Raw genomic sequence first — 21,108 nt, 5'->3', positions numbered from 1 at the left:
ATTTGTAAAGAAACTATTTATCCTGTCCTACCGCAGAACCCTTAGAATGTGTGTGTTGGACCTACCCCAGAACCCAGGTCCATTAGAGTGTGTGTGAGGATGATGTTGAAGACGGCATGGGACCTGCTGCTCTCCTCATTCATGTTGGTGGCTGCTACTGTACGAGACTTGTTACCCTCTGACATCAGACACTCTATGTCCTGTAGAAAGAGAGACATGGAGGGAGGGAGAGAGACCGAAAACGAGAACGAGGGAGAGAGAGAGAGACCGAGGGAGAGAGAGAGACCGAGGGAGAGTGAGAGACCGAGGGAGAGAGAGGGAGAAAGACGGAGGGAGAGAGGGAGAAAGACGAAGGGAGAGACAGGGAGAAAGACGAAGGGAGAGAGAGGGAGAAAGACGGAGGGAGAGAGAGGGAGAAAGACGGAGGGAGAGAGAGGGAGAAAGACGGAGGGAGAGAGAGGGAGAAAGACGGAGGGAGAGAGAGGGAAAAAGACAGAGGGAGAGAGTAAGGGATTGGCTGGTCTTTCTAGAGTAAGCATTCATACAGTGCCTTCAGAAAGTAGTCGTTCCCCTTGACTCATTCCACATTTTGTTGTTACAGCCGGAATTCAAAACAGATTACAATGTATTTATTTTTATCTCACCCATCTACACACAATATCCTATAATGACAAAGTGAAAACAAGTTTTTAGAAATGTTTTCAAATGTATTGAAATATGGAAAGTGGTACTCAGAAATGTGTTGTATTGGATTAGCCCCATACAAAACACAATTTACTTTAGTGGCTTGTTGCAAAAAGGATGCATGTTTTGGAATATTTTTTGTTCTGTACAGGCTGCCATCTTTTGACTCTGTCATTTAGGTTAGTGTTGTGGAGTAACTACAATGTAGTTGATCCAGCCTAATGTTTTCTCCTGTCACAGCCATTCACTTCTGTTCTAACATCACTGGGTATATTGATACACCATCCAAAGTGGAATTAATAACTTCACCATGCTCAAAGGGATATTTTTTTTTACCCCTACCAATAGGCACAGGCACACACACACACACACACACACACACACACACAATAACTTCAACAAACATTTCTCAATGGCTGGCCATGCCTTCCTCCTGGCGACTCCAACCTTGGCAAACAGCCCCGCCCCCCCCCCGCTGCTACTCGCCCAAGCCTCCCCAGCTTCTCCTTTACCCATATCCAGATAGCAGATGTTCTGAAAGAGCTGGAAAACCTGGACCCATATAAATCAGCTGGGCTTGACAATCTGGACCCCCTATTTCTGAAACTGTCCGCCGCCATTGTCGCACCCCCTATTACCAGCCTGTTCAACCTCTCCTTCGTATCATCTGAGATCCCCAAGGATTGGAAAGCTGCCGCGGTCATCCCCCTCTTCAAAGGGGGAGACACCCTGGACCCAAACTGTTACAGACCTATATCCATCCTGCCCTGCCTAGCTAAGGTCTTCGAAAGCCAAGTCAACAAACAGATCACTGACCATCTCGAATCCCACCGTACCTTCTCCGCTGTGCAATCCGGTTTCCGAGCCGGTCACGGGTGCACCTCAGCCACGCTCAAGGTACTAAACGATGTCATAACCGCCATCGATAAAAGACATTACTGTGCAGCCGTCTTCATCGACCTGGCCAAGGCTTTCGACTCTGTCAATCACCATATTCTTATCGGCAGACTCAGTAGCCTCGGTTTTTCTAATGACTGCCTTGCCTGGTTCACCAACTACTTTGCAGACAGAGTTCAGTGTGTCAAATCGGAGGGCATGTTGTCCGGTCCTCTGGCAGTCTCTATGGGGGTACCACAGGGTTCAATTCTCGGGCCGACTCTTTTCTCTGTATACATCAATGATGTTGCTCTTGCTGCGGGCGATTCCCTGATCCACCTCTATGCAGACGACACCATTCTGTATACTTCCGGCCCTTCCTTGGACACTGTGCTATCTAACCTCCAAACGAGCTTCAATGCCATACAACACTCCTTCCGTGGCCTCCAACTGCTCTTAAACGCTAGTAAAACCAAATGCATGCTTTTCAACCGTTCGCTGCCTGCACCCGCACGCCCGACTAGCATCACCACCCTGGACGGTTCCGACCTAGAATATGTGGACATCTATAAGTACCTAGGTGTCTGGCTAGACTGCAAACTCTCCTTCCAGACTCATATCAAACATCTCCAATCCAAAATCAAATCTAGAGTCGGCTTTCTATTCCGGAACAAAGCCTCCTTCACTCACGCCGCCAAACTTACCCTAGTAAAACTGACTATCCTACCGATCCTCGACTTCGGCGATGTCATCTACAAAATAGCTTCCAATACTCTACTCAGCAAACTGGATGCAGTTTATCACAGTGCCATCCGTTTTGTTACTAAAGCACCTTATACGACCCACCACTGCGACCTGTATGCCCTAGTCGGCTGGCCCTCGCTACATGTTCGTCGTCAGACCCACTGGCTCCAGGTCATCTACAAGGCTATGCTAGGTAAAGTGCCGCCTTATCTCAGTTCACTGGTCACGATGGCTACACCCACCCGTAGCACGCGCTCCAGCAGGTGTATCTCACTGATCATCCCTAAAGCCAAAACCTCATTTGGACGCCTTTCCTTCCAGTTCTCTGCTGCCTGCGACTGGAACGAATTGCAAAAATCTCTGAAGTTGGAGACTTTTATCTCCCTCAACAACTTTAAAAATCTGCTATCCGAGCAGCTAACCGATCGCTGCAGCTGAACATATTCCATCTGTAAACTACCCACCCAATTTACCTACCTCACCCCCATACTGCTTTTATTTATTTACTTTTCAGCTCTTTTGCACACCAGTATCTCTTCTTGCACATGATCATCTGATGATTTATCACTCCAGTGTTAATCTGCTAAATTGTAATTACTCGATTTATTGCCTACCTCATGCCTTTTGCACACATTGTATATAGATTCTCTTTTTTTTCTCTACCATGTTATTGACTTGTTTATTGTTTACTCCATGTGTAACTCTGTGTTGTTGTCTGTTCACACTGCTATGCTTTATCTTGGCCAGGTCGCAGTTGCAAATGAGAACTTGTTCTCAACTAGCCTACCTGGTTAAATAAAGGTGAAATAAAAAATAAAAAAAATAAAAAATAACATACACACTATACACACACTTAGACATGGATTTAGCACTGTAGATATGTGGTAGTGGTGGAGTAGGGGCCTGAGGGCACACAGTGTGTTGTGAAATCTGTCAATATATTCTAAATGTTTTTAAAATGGTATCAACTGCCTTAAATTTGGCTGGATCTCAGGATCCATAATAAATACTTATAGGAGGCCTTCTTTGCGAGGAATTGGAAAACCTCCTTTGTCTTTGTGGTTGAATCTATGTTTGAAATTCACAGCTCAACTGAGGGACCTTACATACATGCACTTACGTATGTGTGGGGGTATAGAGATGAGACAGTCATTCAAAAATCATGTTAAACACTATTACTGCACCTTGCAACTTAATGTAACTTGTTAAGCAAATGTTTACTCCTGAACTTATTTAGGCTTGCCATAACAAAAAGGGGTTGAATACTTATTGACTCTAGACATTTCTGCTTTATATTTTTAATTACATTTGTAAAAATTTCAAAGAACATAATTCCACTTTGGAATTACAGGGTTGTGTGTGTAGGCCAGTGACAAAACAATATATATGTATGTAGTATTGCATTAGCAGCGCCAGTCCTCTCTTGACAAAGAACATGTATTCCAATGAGACCAACCTGAACCAATAGAGGTCAAATAAAGACAATTCTAGAAGACTTAAAACAATTCTATACATTCGATAAGAAAAGTACCTTATAGCAGGCTACAGCCAGACGAGACAGACCATCAACGTACGGCCCGAACACTTTGTGTTCTCTCACTCGCAGGGCCTGACGACTTCTGAGGGCAGAGACGGGGGGAGATGGGTTTCATCAGGAAATACTTTTTAAAAAACTTTGGGATTTCCCACCTTGATTGTTTGGACAATAAAAAACAATCCGTTTTCATCATATGTGAGAGGTCATCTTTATGTACTGATATGAGTCTACATGTACAGTATGTCCACATACTAAAACATATGATTGGTTTCCTGTTTATCTGTCATTTACTGGTAATAAAACATTTGTTCACCCCACCAAAAAATGGAGTTCCTGTTCTCCTCACCCTTTAGGGTCCAGTAGGTCGCGAACCTTCTCGTTGTAGATCTCCATAAAGGAGACCTCTACAGTGAAGCTCTCTCCCTCCCTCTGTTCCAGTAGGGTCCGGTCAAACAGAGAGCTGCACAGCCGCGGGATCAGACCTGGCTGCTCTGACGAACCCATCATGGTGTACGACTTCCCTGAGCCTTGGGAAAGGGGGCACACAGCCAATCCAAATCAGAGGATCAGGAGGGCTCAGCCAATCAAATCACTGGATCAGTAAGGCTCAGCCAATCAAATCACTGGATCGCTAAGACTCAGTCAATCAAATCTAAACAGGTGAGGCACTGCCAATTTAGTCACAGGGCCAAAAAAAGGTTTTGTTTTTGTTTCAGGTAACAAATAAATAATTGGATTACAAGTGTGTTTAAACTGAGTCACCGTGTGTGTTATTGAATGCCTGGTCACTAGTCTGGTACCAACCTGACTGTCTGTCTGGGTCACTAGTCTGGTACCAACCTGTCTGTGTGTCTGTGTCACTCGTCTGGTACCAACCTGTCTGTCTGTCTGGGTCACTCGTCTGGTACCAACCTGTCTGTCTGTCTGGGTCACTCGTCTGGTACCAACCTGTCTGTCTGTCTGGGTCACTAGTCTGGTACCAACCTGTCTGTCTGTCTGGGTCACTCGTCTGGTACCAACCTGTCTGTCTGGGTCACTCGTCTGGTACCAACCTGTCTGTCTGGGTCACTCGTCTGGTACCAACCTGTCTGTCTGTCTGGGTCACTAGTCTGATACCAACCTGTCTGTCTGTCTGGGTCACTCGTCTGGTACCAACCTGTCTGTCTGTCTGGGTCACCTGTCTGTCTGTCTGTCTGTCTGGGTCACTAGTCTGGTACCAACCTGTCTGTCTGTCTAGGTCACTAGTCTGATACCAACCTGTCTGTCTGGGTCACTCATCTGGTACCAACCTGTCTGTCTGTCTGGGTCACCTGTCTGTCTGTCTGGGTCACTAGTCTGGTACCAACCTGTCTGTCTGTCTGGGTCACTAGTCTGATACCAACCTGTCTGTCTGTCTGGGTCACTAGTCTGGTACCAACCTGTCTGTCTGTCTGGGTCACTAGTCTGGTACCACCCTGTCTGTCTGGGTCACTAGTCTGGTACCACCCTGCCTGTCTGGGTCACTCGTCTGGTACCAACCTGTCTGTCCATAGGCAAAGATACAGGCGTTATAGCCCAAAAAGGCATTGTCCAGAAGACTCTCTCCAAGGCACTGGAACACAACGTCTTGACCTGACACACACAGACAGACACACAAACAAACAGACAGAAACACACACACAAACAAACAGACAGAAACACACACACAAACAAACAGACAGAAACACACACACAGACGGAGACACGCATTACTTTTTCAATTGAATTGCATTAGAATATGAGGATCTTTGTCAAAGGCAGATATTTCTCTTCCCTAAAGCCAAGATAATCTATTTCCAGGTCTGTTCCTTTCTTCAGGTGTATCAGTACAGTTAATCCTGGGAGTGCTTTACCCTCCATGCAGCGCTCTGGGACCAGGAAGCATAGTGCTTTACCCTCCATGCAGCGCTCTGGGACCAGGAAGCATAGTGCTTTACCCTCCATGCAGCACTCTGGGACCAGGAAGCATGGTGCTTTACCCTCCATGCAGCACTCTGGGACCAGGAAGCATAGTGCTTTACCCTCCATGCAGCACTCTGGGACCAGGAAGCATAGTGCTTCCAGTCCCTCCATGCAGCACTCTGGGACCAGGAAGCATAGTGCTTTATCCTCCATGCAGCGCTCTGGGACCAGGAAGCATAGTGCTTTACCCTCCATGCAGCGCTCTGGGACCAGGAAGCATAGTGCTTTACCCTCCATGCAGCGCTCTGGGACCAGGAAGCATAGTGCTTTACCCTCCATGCAGCACTCTGGGACCAGGAAGCATAGTGCTTTACCCTCCATGCAGCGCTCTGGGACCAGGAAGCATAGTGCTTTACCCTCCATGCAGCGCTCTGGGACCAGGAAGCATAGTGCTTTACCCTCTATGCAGTGCTCTGGGACCAGGAAGCAGAGTGTTTTACCCTCCATGCAGCACTCTGGGACCAGGAAGCATAGTGCTTTACCCTCCATGCAGCGCTCTGGGACCAGGAAGCATAGTGCTTTACCCTCCATGCAGCGCTCTGGGAACAGGAAGCAGAGTGCTTTACCCTCCATGCAGCGCTCTGGGACCAGGAAGCATAGTGCTTTACCCTCCATGCAGCACTCTGGGACCAGGAAGCATAGTGCTTGACCCTCCATGCAGCGCTCTGGGAACAGGAAGCAGAGTGCTTTACCCTCCATGCAGCGCTCTGGGACCAGGAAGCATAGTGCTTTACCCTCCATGCAGCACTCTGGGACCAGGAAGCATAGTGCTTGACCCTCCATGCAGCACTCTGGGACCAGGAAGCATAGTGCTTTACCCTCCATGCAGCACTCTGGGACCAGGAAGCATAGTGCTTTACCCTCCATGCAGCACTCTGGGACCAGGAAGCATAGTGCTTGACCCTCCATGCAGCACTCTGGGACCAGGAAGCATAGTGCTGTACCCTCCATGCAGCGCTCTGGGACCAGGAAGCATAGTGTTTTACCCTCCATGCAGCACTCTGGGACCAGGAAGCATAGTGCTTCCAGTCCCTCCATGCAGCGCTCTGGGACCAGGAAGCATAGTGCTTTACCCTCCATGCAGCGCTCTGGGACCAGGAAGCATAGTGCTTGACCCTCCATGCAGCGCTCTGGGACCAGGAAGCATAGTGCTTGACCCTCCATGCAGCACTCTGGGACCAGGAAGCATATGGCTTTACCCTCCATGCAGCACTCTGGGACCAGGAAGCATAGTGCTTTACCCTCCATGCAGCGCTCTGGGACCAGGAAGCATAGTGCTTTACCCTCCATGCAGCGCTCTGGGACCAGGAAGCATAGTGCTTTACCCTCCATGCAGCGCTCTGGGACCAGGAAGCATAGTGCTTGACCCTCCATGCAGCGCTCTGGGACCAGGAAGCATAGTGCTTTACCCTCCATGCAGCGCTCTGGGACCAGGAAGCATAGTGCTTTACCCTCCATGCAGCGCTCTGGGACCAGGAAGCATAGTGCTTTACCCTCCATGCAGCGCTCTGGGACCAGGAAGCATAGTGCTTTACCCTCCATGCAGTGCTCTGGGACCAGGAAGCATAGTGCTTTACCCTCCATGCAGCGCTCTGGGACCAGGAAGCATAGTGCTTTACCCTCCATGCAGCACTCTGGGACCAGGAAGCATAGTGCTTTACCCTCCATGCAGCGCTCTGGGACCAGGAAGCATAGTGCTTTACCCTCCATGCAGCACTCTGGGACCAGGAAGCATAGTGCTTTACCCTCCATGCAGCACTCTGGGACCAGGAAGCATAGTGCTTCCAGTATAAAGCCTGTTCTAATGAATAACAACTCAACAGCAAGAGGGCTACAACTGTGTACCCACAATGCACATAGTCCAGGGGAAAGAGAGAATCTCAAGGATAATCCTTACACTGATCTATTAGACAGTGTGGATCATGTATGTGGAAGAGGATGGATGTCTTGTTGATCTTGTTGCTGAATAAAGTATGTATTCGACATTCTGAGATATACTAACCCGCAAACTTGTCTGTGTCGGACTCGTCCATGGACCAGAAGCAGTGGTCATAAGCAAAAACCTGAGGGGAAAATGACAGCCAGTTGAAGAACACATAAATCCTTACATTCACAAAAGTGATTAAAGATAGTGATTTTGTAACCTCACAATACTGTCCTGGTTAAGGGCTCACCTTAGGCTGATTCCTGAACAGGACAACAGAGAGGAAAGGGAAAGACTTAGTTAAACAGCTTTACTCCAAACAAAGTGGGCTGACTAATAATACCAGTGTGCATTCAGGTATAAGGGAAAACATTAAGCTATTAATAATGTATTTACTAACAAAGTCCGTGAAGTCAAAAGGTGATATGAAAAGGGTGTATATAAAAAAAATAAAACATACTTTTTATATCATCAGAAGCTTAAAATCAAGCTGTCAAGCCAACAAGTTGTCAAGGGAAGGGTGAGTGTCACGTTCCTGACCTATTGTTCCTTTTCCATTTATTTATTTAGTTGGTCAGGGCGTGAGTTGGGGTGGGTTGGTCTATGTGTGTTTTTCTATGTTGGGGTTTTGTGTTCGGCCTGGTATGATTCTCAATCAGAGGCAGCTGTAGATAGGATGATTCTCAATCAGAGGCAGCTGTAGATAGTATGATTCTCAATCAGAGGCAGCTGTAGATAGTATGATTCTCAATCAGAGGCAGCTGTAGATCGTTTGTCCCTGATTGAGAATCATACTAAGGCAGCCGGGGTTTCACGTGTGTTTTGTGGGTGGTTGTGTCTTCCGTGTCAGTGTATGTTCGCACCACACGGGACTGTTTCGTTTTGTCGTTCGTGTACGTAGTCTGTTCCTGTTCGTGCGTTCTTCGTATATTGTAAGTTCTCAAGTCCAGGTCTGTCTACATCGTTTATTTGTTTTGTAGTTTGTTGAAGTATTTTCGTGTTTTGTCTTTACTTTAATAAACATCATTATGTATTCATCACCCGCTGCGCCTTGGTCCGCTCATTCACCAGTAGACGATCGTTACAGTGAGAGGGAGGAGAGTGAGAGGGAGGAGGGTGAGAGGGAGGAGGGTGAGAGAGAGAGTGAGGGGGGTGAGAGAGAGAGTGAGGGGGGTGAGAGAGAGAGTGAGGGGGGTGAGAGATGAATTGGGAATGTTCTAAAGGATTAGGGGGGAAGCCAACGTGATCGTATGTTTATATTTTTCTCCAATAAAACATTTTTTAAAGAAAGAGGGGTCTCAAAAGAGCATTGGGGGTTGTACCACCTTTAGCTGCAATGACTCCCAACCAAACACTTCCTGTAGTTGTTGATCAGTCTCTCACGTCACTGTGGAGGAATTTTGGTCCACTCATCCATGCAGAACTGCTTTAACTCAGTGACTTTTGTGGGATTTCAAGCATGAACTGCTCGTTTCAAGTCCCGTCACATCTCAATTGGGATTAGGTCTGGACTTTGACTAGTTTAAAAATACAATTTTTAAGTTTTCTACTCCGCTAGCCAGCACCTCGCCTAAATAGGTGTGCGTTTCTTTTTCTTCTAGACTGGACTTTGACTAGGCCATTGCAAAACTTCAAATGTGTTGCTTTTTTAGCCATTTTCATGTCGACTTGATTGTGTGTTTTGGATCATTGTCTTGCAGCATGACCCAGCTGCTCTTCAGCTCACAGACGGACGGCCTGACATTCTACTGTAGAACTCTCCTGATACAGAGCAGGATTCATGGTTCCTTCTATTAAGGCAAGTGGTCCAGGTCCTGAAGCAGCGAAACATCCCCAAACCATTACACTACCACCACCATGCTGTCCCCAAACCATCACACTACCACCACCATGCTGACCCCAAACCATCACACTACCACCACCATGCTGGACCGTTGGTATGAGGTTCTTACTGTGGAATGCAGTGTTAGGTTTTCGCCAGACATAATGGGACGCAGAAAGCACCCGGATGATCATCAAGACTCGTAGAACATTCTTCCAGGAGTGTTGACGATCATCCAGGTGCTTTTTGGTGGCAAATTAGAGTCAACTTTTTGGATGACACGGGTCCCATTATGTCTGGTGAAAACCAAACACTGCATTTATGACTCGTTGCAACTAAACCACAGAGTAGCTTGGCTGACTCTAAAGAAGATCCTCCTACAGGGTCAGGTTCTCCGGTTGGCTGGGATCCCTCCACTAGCTGTTTACCTGCCTTGTGATGTCCTAAACTACACTGAACAAAGAATATAAAAACGCAACATATAAAGTGTTTGTCCCATGTTTCAGGAGCAGAAATAAAAGATTCCAGAAATGTTCCATACGCACAGAATGTTTTTTTAAATTGTTTACATCCATGTTAGTTATAATTTCTCCTTTGCCAAGATAATCCATCCACCTGACAGGTGTGGCATATCAAGAAACGGATTAAACAGCCTGACCATTACACAGGTGCACCTTGTGCTGGGAACATATCAAGAAGCTGATTAAACAGCCTGATCATTACACAGGTGCACATTTCTCTGCCAAAAGCTGCCTCCAACATCGATGTAGAGAATTTGGCAGTAAGTCCAACTGGCCTCACAACTTCAGACCACGTGTAACAACGCCAGCCCAGGACCTCCACATCCGGCTTCTTCACCTGAAGGATTGTCTGAGACCAGCCACTCGGATAGCTGATGAAACTGTGGGTTTACACAATTGAAGAATTTCTGCACAAACTGTCAGAAACAGGGAAGCTCATCTGCGGGCGCGTCGTGCTCACCAGGGTCTTGACCTGACTGCAGTTTGGCGTCGTAACCGACTTCAGTGGGCAAATTCACCTCGATGGCCACTGGCATGCTGGAGAAGTGGGCTCTTCACGGATTAATCCCAGCTTCAGCTGTACCGAGCAGATGGCAGACAACGTGTATGGCGTCGTGTGGGAGAGCGGTTTGCTGATGGCAAGGCATAAGCTACGAACAATGAACACAACTGCATTTTATTGATGGCAATTTTAATGCACAGAGAGATACCGTGACGAGATCCTGAGGCCCATTGTTGTGACATTCATCCGCCGCCATCACCTCATGTTTCAGCATGATAATGCACAGCCCCATGTCGCAAGGATCCGTAGACAATTCCTGCAAGCTGAACATGTCCCAGTTCTTCCATGGCCTCTATACTCAGACATGTCACCATCTGAACATGTCCCAGTTCTTCCATGGCCTCTATACTCAGACATGTCACCATCTGAACATGTCCCAGTTCTTCCATGGCCTCTATACTCAGACATGTCACCATCTGAACATGTCCCAGTTCTTCCATGGCCTCTATACTCAGACATGTCACCGTCTGAACATGTCCCAGTTCCTCCATGGCCTCTATACTCAGACATGTCACCGCCTGAACATGTTTGAGATGCCCTAGATCGACAACATGTTCCAGTTCCCGCCAATATTCAGCAACTTTGCATAGCCTTTGACTAAAAAGTGGGACAACATTCCACAATCAACAGCGTGATCAACTCTATGCGAAGGAGATGAGTCTCGCTGCATGAGGCAAATGGTGGGTCACACTAGATACAGACTGGTTTTCAGATCCACGCCCCTCTACCGTTTTATTAAGGTTTCTGTGACCAACAGATCCATATCTGTATTCCTCAGTCATGTGATATCCATAGATTACGGACTAATTAATTTATTTCAATTGACCGACTTCCTTATGTGAACTGTAACTCAGTAAAATCTTTGAAATTGTTGCATGTTACGTTTATATTTTTCTTCAGTGTAATATAAAAACGAATAATGTTATAAGAGCCATGTAGAATACTTCAAAAAAGACACATTTATGAAAAGGCCCAGAGCTCACTGAGGCAGCCTGATGCTCTGCTAAAATGGTCCCTTAATAACCAAAATGGAATCTGGGAAGTGATTCTGTCTGAAGTCCACAGAAGCCTGTAAAACCTGTTCATATATAGCCCAAGGGATAGACAGAAGGACAGCACTGCAGCGTGTCAGGACAGAAATCACAATCAAAGACAAAATGTCCTACTTTTTATTGTAGACCATAAAAGAAGAAGAAAGGCCCATATTATGCGTCAGAAAACCTAACCTATAGTCTAACAAACCCCCAACTAACCAGGACAGGTATTTGTTTGTTGATGAGGTGAAAACCTCACCTGGGCAAGTAGCCAACCCTGAGCGCATCCATCCCACCTACAACACTGACTGACTGAACACAGAATAGACACACCCTTAGTAACGAGAGACAGGCCAGGCCAGAGCAGTGCGGAACGTTAAGGGAGGGTAGCGGTGTGGAGAGTGTTAGGAAGGTTAAGGGAGGGTTTTGGAGCTAAACGGTGCGTTGCCAGACCGGTTTGACTCTCTGTGACTGAGTCTACATACAGAGCAGACCAGGAAGCTGTAGGGCTGTAATGGAGCTGATGACTGACGGTTCATGACATATACTATAGGTAGTTCCGGCTGATGGGCCAGAGAGGAGACAATGGTCAGTAGGGAAGTTTCAGTTGCTTTTTTTTCTCTTTCTATTCTGCAATCAACACCATGTCCATTGAGCATTGGAGTAATAAGGTCTATGCATGTGTGATCCTCAGTGTGAGAACATCGGAGGGGATCTGACTTGGTGAACACACAGTGTATACAACGTGATACAGTACGTAGCATGAACAATGACTTATGATACAAACAACGGCTGGTGGCAGCCCGCAGCACAACACAAAAGTCACATATTTCGAATACCATTCCTGCACATGAACCACCTGAATAAAAAAAACTAAAAATGTACACTATTTTGTTGCTTTTCAAAAGCTGGGATCTGACTGGGATCTGATTCCTCATCTGTTTCTAAATGTGTCAAACCATGAAGAAAAGTCAAGCATATGAAAACGGGACCTAATCAAATTCCTAAACTAGTAGTCCATGATAAATCTTGACCTGAGACTGACCCCCCCACCCCCCCAAACCAAGTTACTACAATATAATTCAAAAGGAAGTATTTGTTGAACACTGAACAGTAGGCAGACACATGGATGGCACATGGGACGGGAGGCCTAATGCTGCAGGGATACATGATGGTCAGAATGAAGGTGTGTGTATTCCTACCGGGGGTCTCCCTTGCTGAGGTTCTGACTAGCAGGGTTCAACACTGTCTGGTTCCCCTCCATCTCCACCACACAGTTGGTCTTCAGGTCTTTTTCTGGTGGGACAAGGAGACACACAACACAGACATGTTGTTATACAACAGGAACAACAACAACAGGTCTTATTTCTGCGTCTGGCTACGATGTGTCCAGGAACAGCTGATGATCCGAGGGAGCCACATACATTTAACCTCCCAGCTAGTGTATCAACATAGCAACACATACATTTAACCTCCCAGCTAGTGTATCACCATAACAACACATACATTTAACCTCCCAGCTAGTGTATCACCATAACAACACATACATTTAACCTCCCAGCTAGTGTATCAACATAGCAACACATACATTTAACCTCCCAGCTAGTGTATCAACATAGCAACACATACATTTAACCTCCCAGCTAGTGTATCAACATAGCAACACATACATTTAACCTCCCAGCTAGTGTATCAACATAGCAACACATACATTTAACCTCCCAGCTAGTGTATCACCATAACAACACATACATTTAACCTCCCAGCTAATGTATCAACATAGCAACACATACATTGCATGGCCAAAAGTATGTGGACATCTGCTCATTGAACATCTTATTGCAAAATCATGGGAATTAATATGGAGTTGGTCCCCCCTTTGCTGCTACAACAGCCTCCACTCTTCTGGGAAGGCTTTCCACTAGATGTTGGAACATTGCTACGGGGACTTGCTAATATTCAGCCACAAGAGCATAAGTGAGGTCGGGCACTGATGTTGGGTGATTAGGCCTGGCTCGCAGTCGGCATTCCAATTCAGCCCGAAGGTGTTCGATGGAGGTGAGGTCAGGGTTCTGTGCAGGCCAGTCGAGTTCTTCCACACCGATCTCAACAAACTATTTCTGTAGGGACCTCGCTTTGTACACGGGGGGCTTTGTCATGCTGAAACAGGAAAGGGCCTTCCCCAAACTGTTGCCACAAAGTTGGAAGCACAGAATCGTCTAGAATGTTATTGTATGCTGTAGCGTTAAGATTTCCCTTCACTGGAACTAAGGGGCCTAGCCACCTCCACCAAACTTTACAGTTGGTACCATGCATTGGGGCATGTAGTGTTCTCCTGGCATCCACCAAACCCAGATTTGTCCGTTAGGACTGCCAGATGGTGAAGCGTGCTTCATCACTCCAGAGAATGCGTTTCCGCTGATCCAGAGTCCAATAGCGGTGAGCTTTACACCACTCCAGCCGACGCTTGGCATTGCGCATGGTGATCTTAGGCTTGTGTGGGGCTGCCATGGAAACTCATTTCATGAAGCACCTGACGAATAGTTCTTGTGCTGATGTTGCTTCCAGAGGCAGTTTGGAACTCGGTAGTGAGTGTTGCAACAAAGGACATACGATTTTTACGCACTACAGCACTCGGCAGTCCCATTCTGTGAGCTTGTGTGGCCTACCACAAGCCATAAGACTGCTGAACAATTAATCAAAATGGCCACTGGTCTATTTACATTGACCCCCCCATTTGTTTTGTATGCTGCTGCTACTTGCTGTTTATTATCTATGCATAGTCCCTTCACCCCTACCTACATGTACAAATGACCTCGACTAACCCGTACCCCCGCACATTCACTCAGTATCGGTAACCCCCTGTATATAGCCTCGTTATTTTTTTGTTACTTTCTACTTTCGTTTATTTGGTTACATTTTTCTTAAACTGCACTGTTGGTTATTAAGGGCTTGTATAAGTAAGCAGTTCACAGTAAGGTCTACACTTGTTGTATTCTGCGCATGTGACTAATAAAGTTTTATTTGATATAAATTGAACCAGAATGATACATTTATTGATTTTTAATGCATTGTTGTCTCTTTAGTCAACCTGCCCTTCATTCACACAATATTCCATGACCCTAACCTGCCGGCTCCACGGATATAACTGCAGGTTTAGTCAACCCCCGCATCATTCACTCACACACCAAAATAAACTGCATGGATGGAAAGACCTACTCATGAAATGACTGTCAAGATTTGTATTATGAGTGTACCTCTTCTGTTCATTGGTCGGACGCGAACTGCGACCTTCACATTGGAGTTACTCAAGCTGTCATCCATGGTGCCTGGCTGAGGGTTTTCTGTGGCTGGACTGAATGGTGAATGAGATTCATTAATAATGTATAACGTTACTGTACAAGCATGAATCGTGCTACCTCATCTTGCCAAATGTACACATTCTGAATGATTTATCTCTAATCCCAGGTTATTAATCAAACGAAGAGATAGGAAGCCTGCTGTAGCCAGCACAATGTCAAAACACTCTTGGTTGCATCGAAGCTCACACACACACACACACACACACACACACACACACACGTGTCCTGTTCAGCTCAAGGACAAAAGTAAAGTTTTTTAAAAAACTGGAAAAGCTCAAACGATTTTAGCTTACAGAGTAAACTGTCAACTCACCGTGCGACTAGTTCTTATTTTCCCCCTTACTCGAGCGTCCAAATTCAGGCAGCGTTCTCTTCAAATCCACCTTCCTTCCTTCCCTAGCTTGCGTGCCAGCGGGATAAAAACAAACAAACAATATATGGTGATATCGGTGGACAAAATTAGTCAACAACAACTAAACAGTTTAGGTAGTAAGTTGTCTTGAGTTATAGCTATTATAAAACATTCCCAAAAACACAATTGTCCAAACTTACCGGGAACAACAACAGATCATTGCGAGAACGAATAGTTTTCCACCTGTTGCATTTCCTGATGCCGCCCGTATAGATCCCTGAAGTCATCGTCCTAAACCTATCCTGAAGCCTTAACCGGATTTACTTGCGATACACAGATTTGCCCAAGGGAATGTTGTTTATGGATAAACTGTTGGAGAGTATGCTGATTTATTTTAAATCTGTATTTAGAAAAAAAAAATGTTTCAGAAAATAAACATATAATGTATTTTATAGTACAAATGTGTGGAAAAGATTAGATATATTGATGTCAGATGCAGTTTCAAAGGGCCATTTTAATTGAGACACCGTCCAACATTTTACATAATTTTATTATGGACAGGGAACTTCTCGGAATAAAAAAAAGAAGCGCTGTGTTTTTACGTTATTTTACGACCGTTTACAAGGGTGGACGGCAGGAGTCGTGTAAGCTTGATTACCAAGTTGAAAGTTCTCTACATTTCCCCAGTTAAAAACACGTTTCATATTGTAAATTCACAGCGTCAACGTAACTGCAGATATGGGGAAGCAAAAGAAAAAGAGTAAGTCTGTGGAACTATCCTCTACTTTTCTGAAATGGTTATCTTTCTGCTTGGTTAGCTAGGAGCTGAGGTTAGTCGTTGGCTGGCTAGCTAACTTAGCTAGCTAAATTACACATCCTGCTAACTTGCCCTCCAGATAGCTAGGCGAAACTGATTTTCTCTACGAACAACTAACCAACTCTGTATTTTATGTAGGCTAAATTGACTAATTAAAAGTGACTTGGCTTGAGTGTCTGTGAAGCTTGCTCGGTAGTTATTAGGCGACCAAACACTTTGTACCGAGGTAAAACTAATGTTATATTGGATATTCGGTTTTCTCTCGTCATGACCGTCATTTATTTATTTTATATGATATGACTTTACTCGCAATAAAAACTGTCGGTGGGAACGTGGTTACTGTCCCGACTTACTTTTGGAGCTCACTGTATATCATCTTTATAGTCAGGGCATGTTTAGTCGGCTATTACTGGTAGTTAATTAAGCTAATGTTGCCTGACTACTTTGCCAGGTGATCTGAGCCGTGCAGAGTTAATGATGATGACAATTGCTGATGTCATCAATCAGCTGGTCGAGGCGCATGAAGAGGGAAAAGACATAAACCTCAACAAGTAAGAACCTAACCTACAGCTTTCCATGGACTGCCACCTACCTGCCACCCAGCAGGTAGCCTAGTGGTTAGTGTTGGGCCAGTAACCAAAAGGTTGCTAGATCGAATCCCCGAGCTGATGAGGTAAAAATCTGTCGTTCTGCCCCTGAACAAGGCAGTTAACCCGCTGTTCCTAGGCCGTCATTGTAAATAAGAATTTGTTCTTAACTGACTTGTCTGGTTAAAGTTAAAGGTTAAATAAAAAAAGTAAAGCCCTTGGGGAAGTGGACACACCAAGTAAACAAAGCATTATTTCTTGCCAGAAACCTGTCATGTTCTCAAACGTACCTGGCTGCAATCATCATTTGGGAAACGTTGTGCTGTGTGGAATGATAATCTAAGCCAATGGAACAAAATAGGGATGAACCTACCATAAACTTTTTTACAGTTTAGTTTGCTATGGTTTACTACGCAGTGCACGAATGAATACACCCCTGAATGGACTAACCTCTCGAACACTCTTTTACATGTTGTCATCAGGGTGAAGACAAAGTGCTCTGCTAAATATGGTCTTTCAGCTCAGCCCAGGCTAGTAGACATCATAGCTGCTGTTCCACCCCACTACCGCCGTGCCCTGGTGCCCAAACTCAAGGCCAAGCCTATCCGCACTGCCAGCGGGGTATGTACGTGTGTGTTTAAGTGTCTGTCTGTCGGCTTCCTTCTATGGACAAGCAATAGAAATTACCATTTCAATTCTGACAAGACACGTGTGCTTGTTTCTCTTTGTTCAGATTGCAGTAGTTGCTGTGATGTGCAAACCCCATCGCTGCCCTCACATCAGCTTCACTGGAAACATCTGTGTGTGAGTGCATAGTAACAGATCATCTGTGTGTGAGTGCATAGTAACAGATCATCTGTGTGTGAGTGCATAGTAACAGATCATCTGTGTGTGACTGCATAGTAACAGATCATCTGTGTCTGACTGCATAGTAACAGATCATCTGTGTCTGACTGCATAGTAACAGATCATCTGTGTCTGACTGCATAGTAACAGATCATCTGTGTCTGACTGCATAGTAACAGATCATCTGTGTCTGACTGCATAGTAACAGATCATCTGTGTGTGACTGCATAGTAACAGATCATCTGTGTGTGACTGCATAGTAACAGATCATCTGTGTGTGACTGCATAGTAACAGATCATCTGTGTGTGACTGCATAGTAACAGATCATCTGTGTGTGACTGCATAGTAACAGATCATCTGTGTGTGACTGCATAGTAACAGATCATCTGTGTGTGACTGCATAGTAACAGATCATCTGTGTGTGACTGCATAGTAACAGATCATCTGTGTGTGTGTGACTGCATAGTAACAGATCATCTGTGTGTGTGTGACTGCATAGTAACAGATCATCTGTGTGTGTGTGACTGCATAGTAACAGATCATCTGTGTGTGTGTGAGACTGCATAGTAACAGATCATCTGTGTGTGTGTGAGACTGCATAGTAACAGATCATCTGTGTGTGTGTGAGACTGCATAGTAACAGATCATCTGTGTGTGTGTGACTGCATAGTAACAGATCATCTGTGTGTGTGTGACTGCATAGTAACAGATCATCTGTGTGTGTGTGACTGCGTAGTAACAGATCATCTGTGTGTGAGTGACTGCGTAGTAACAGATCATCTGTGTGTGAGTGACTGCGTAGTAACAGATCATTTCTGTGTGTGTGTGACTGCGTAGTAACAGATCATCTGTGTGTGTGTGACTGCGTAGTAACAGATCATCTGTGTGTGTGTGACTGCGTAGTAACAGATCATCTGTGTGTGTGTGACTGCGTAGTAACAGATCATCTGTGTGTGTGTGACTGCGTAGTAACAGATCATCTGTGTGTGTGTGACTGCGTAGTAACAGATCATCTGTGTGTGTGTGACTGCGTAGTAACAGATCATCTGTGTGTGTGTGACTGCGTAGTAACAGATCATCTGTGTGTGTGTGACTGCATAGTAACAGATCATCTGTGTGTGTGTGACTGCATAGTAACAGATCATCTGTGTGTGTGTGACTGCATAGTAACAGATCATCTGTGTGTGTGTGACTGCATAGTAACAGATCATCTGTGTGTGTGTGACTGCATAGTAACAGATCATCTGTGTGTGTGTGACTGCATAGTAACAGATCATCTGTGTGTGTGTGACTGCATAGTAACAGATCATCTGTGTGTGTGTGACTGCATAGTAACAGATCATCTGTGTGTGTGTGACTGCGTAGTAACAGATCATCTGTGTGTGAGTGACTGCGTAGTAACAGATCATCTGTGTGTGAGTGACTGCGTAGTAACAGATCATCTGTGTGTGAGTGACTGCGTAGTAACAGATCATCTGTGTGTGAGTGACTGCGTAGTAACAGATCATCTGTGTGTGAGTGACTGCGTAGTAACAGATCATTTCTGTGTGTGAGTGACTGCGTAGTAACAGATCATTTCTGTGTGTGAGTGACTGCGTAGTAACAGATCATTTCTGTGTGAGTGACTGCGTAGTAACAGATCATTTCTGTGTGTGAGTGACTGCGTAGTAACAGATCATTTCTGTGTGTGAGTGACTGCGTAGTAACAGATCATTTCTGTGTGTGAGTGACTGCGTAGTAACAGATCATTTCTGTGTGTGAGTGACTGCGTAGTAACAGATCATTTCTGTGTGTGAGTGACTGCGTAGTAACAGATCATTTCTGTGTGTGAGTGACTGCGTAGTAACAGATCATTTCTGTGTGTGAGTGACTGCGTAGTAACAGATCATTTCTGTGTGTGAGTGACTGCGTAGTAACAGATCATTTCTGTGTGTGAGTGACTGCGTAGTAACAGATCATTTCTGTGTGTGAGTGACTGCGTAGTAACAGATCATTTCTGTGTGTGAGTGACTGCGTAGTAACAGATCATTTCTGTGTGTGAGTGACTGCGTAGTAACAGATCATTTCTGTGTGTGAGTGACTGCGTAGTAACAGATCAGACAGTGAAACTAGGAGAATTCTGACCATAATGTTGTATTGACTATAAAGAGGAACCGTTATGTTTCTGCTACGACAGATACTGTCCAGGTGGGCCAGACTCTGACTTTGAATACTCCACGCAGTCTTACACTGGCTATGAGGTAAATCAACACTATTCCCGTAGTCCAGAACCTCCAACATCTCTCTCTCTGTGTTGTCTAAAAGTCTAGTATTGTTTCTCTCTGTCAGCCAACGTCTATGAGAGCCATCAGAGCACGTTACGATCCCTATCTGCAGACCAGGCATCGAGTGGAACAGGTCAGTGACACACAGTGCAGTACCCTACTATCAGTATTACCTATGATAATAAAATAAGACATGATGATGATAATAATTCACATTAGAAATGCGGGGAACTCACGTCATTCACCACTGCACTACATGTGTAGCAAAGTAACCAACTTTTGTCTCTGCCCCCTTGTTCTGAGAGGAGGCCTATACTACAACACTGAACATGTGTTTTCCTGTCCAGTTGAAGCAGCTGGGCCACAGTGTGGACAAGGTGGAGTTTATAGTGATGGGAGGAACCTTCATGGCCCTGGCTGAGGAGTACAGAGACTACTTCATCAGGAACCTCCACGACGCCCTGTCGGGACACACCTCTAACAATGTAGCTGAGGCAGTCAGGTAATATTACTACCCCCCCCCCCCCCCTAATTAACCTGTCAGGACACACCTCTAACAACAGAGCTGAAGCCGTCAGGTAATATTACTACCCCCCCCCCCTAATTAACCCTGTCAGGACACACCTCTAACAACATAGCTGAAGCCGTCAGGTAATATTACTACCCCCCCCCCCCCCCCTAATTAACCCTGTCAGGACACACCTCTAACAACGTAGCTGAGGCCGTCAGGTAATATTACTACCCCCCCCCCCCCCTAATTAACCCTGTCAGGACACACCTCTAACAACGTAGCTGAGGCCGTCAGGTAATATTACTATCCCCCCCCCCCCCCCCCCCTAATTAACCCTGTCAGGACACACCTCTAAAAACGTAGCTGAGGCCGTCAGGTAATATTACCCCCCCCCCCCCCCCATTAACCTGGTCAGGACACACCTCTAGTCCGTCAGGCACTGTACGCTTTCGACACCTTCTAGAATTGATGCCCAGACGAATTGAGGCTGTTCTGAGGGACACGGGGTTGAAACTCTAAATTAGGAAGGTGTTCTTAATGTTTTGTACACTCGGTGTGAATCTGTCAGTGGCCACCCCCCAAAAAAACAAACAATTGAAACAAAAGACAAAAGTACGTGATGCAGGTGGCTTGAACGCTACAACAAAATATCTTTATATAATCAAGAGACTTTTATTAGGCCTA

At 45.5% G+C, this 21,108-nt stretch overlaps 2 protein-coding genes across 2 annotated transcripts in view; one reads left to right on the top strand and one right to left on the bottom strand.

The window, feature by feature from the left end:
- Positions 1-15,705, bottom strand: part of LOC129825550 (kinesin-like protein KIF13B) — a 76,802-nt gene extending 61,097 nt beyond the window's left edge. Inside the window, exons 1-10 of the mRNA XM_055885721.1 lie at positions 15,599-15,705; positions 15,360-15,446; positions 14,942-15,039; positions 12,887-12,980; positions 7,996-8,008; positions 7,824-7,884; positions 5,360-5,452; positions 4,188-4,368; positions 3,836-3,923; positions 66-200 (exon numbers count right to left, since the gene is read on the bottom strand). Of these exons, the coding sequence (XP_055741696.1) occupies positions 66-200; positions 3,836-3,923; positions 4,188-4,368; positions 5,360-5,452; positions 7,824-7,884; positions 7,996-8,008; positions 12,887-12,980; positions 14,942-15,008 (732 nt within the window). The 5' untranslated portion in view covers positions 15,009-15,039; positions 15,360-15,446; positions 15,599-15,705. The remainder of the gene's footprint in view (positions 1-65; positions 201-3,835; positions 3,924-4,187; positions 4,369-5,359; positions 5,453-7,823; positions 7,885-7,995; positions 8,009-12,886; positions 12,981-14,941; positions 15,040-15,359; positions 15,447-15,598) is intronic.
- A 314-nt stretch (positions 15,706-16,019) lies between these two features.
- Positions 16,020-21,108, top strand: part of elp3 (elongator acetyltransferase complex subunit 3) — a 35,452-nt gene continuing 30,363 nt past the window's right edge. Inside the window, exons 1-7 of the mRNA XM_055885722.1 lie at positions 16,020-16,158; positions 16,667-16,766; positions 17,285-17,423; positions 17,536-17,606; positions 19,826-19,889; positions 19,978-20,046; positions 20,261-20,415. Coding sequence (XP_055741697.1) covers positions 16,137-16,158; positions 16,667-16,766; positions 17,285-17,423; positions 17,536-17,606; positions 19,826-19,889; positions 19,978-20,046; positions 20,261-20,415 — 620 coding nt within the window. The 5' untranslated portion in view covers positions 16,020-16,136. The remainder of the gene's footprint in view (positions 16,159-16,666; positions 16,767-17,284; positions 17,424-17,535; positions 17,607-19,825; positions 19,890-19,977; positions 20,047-20,260; positions 20,416-21,108) is intronic.

This window comes from Salvelinus fontinalis, chromosome 27 (genome assembly GCF_029448725.1).
Source record: "Salvelinus fontinalis isolate EN_2023a chromosome 27, ASM2944872v1, whole genome shotgun sequence".
NCBI lineage: Eukaryota > Metazoa > Chordata > Actinopteri > Salmoniformes > Salmonidae > Salvelinus > Salvelinus fontinalis.
The sequence above is the reverse complement of the archived record's forward strand: the minus strand, read 5'-3'. Positions and strand labels throughout refer to the sequence as shown.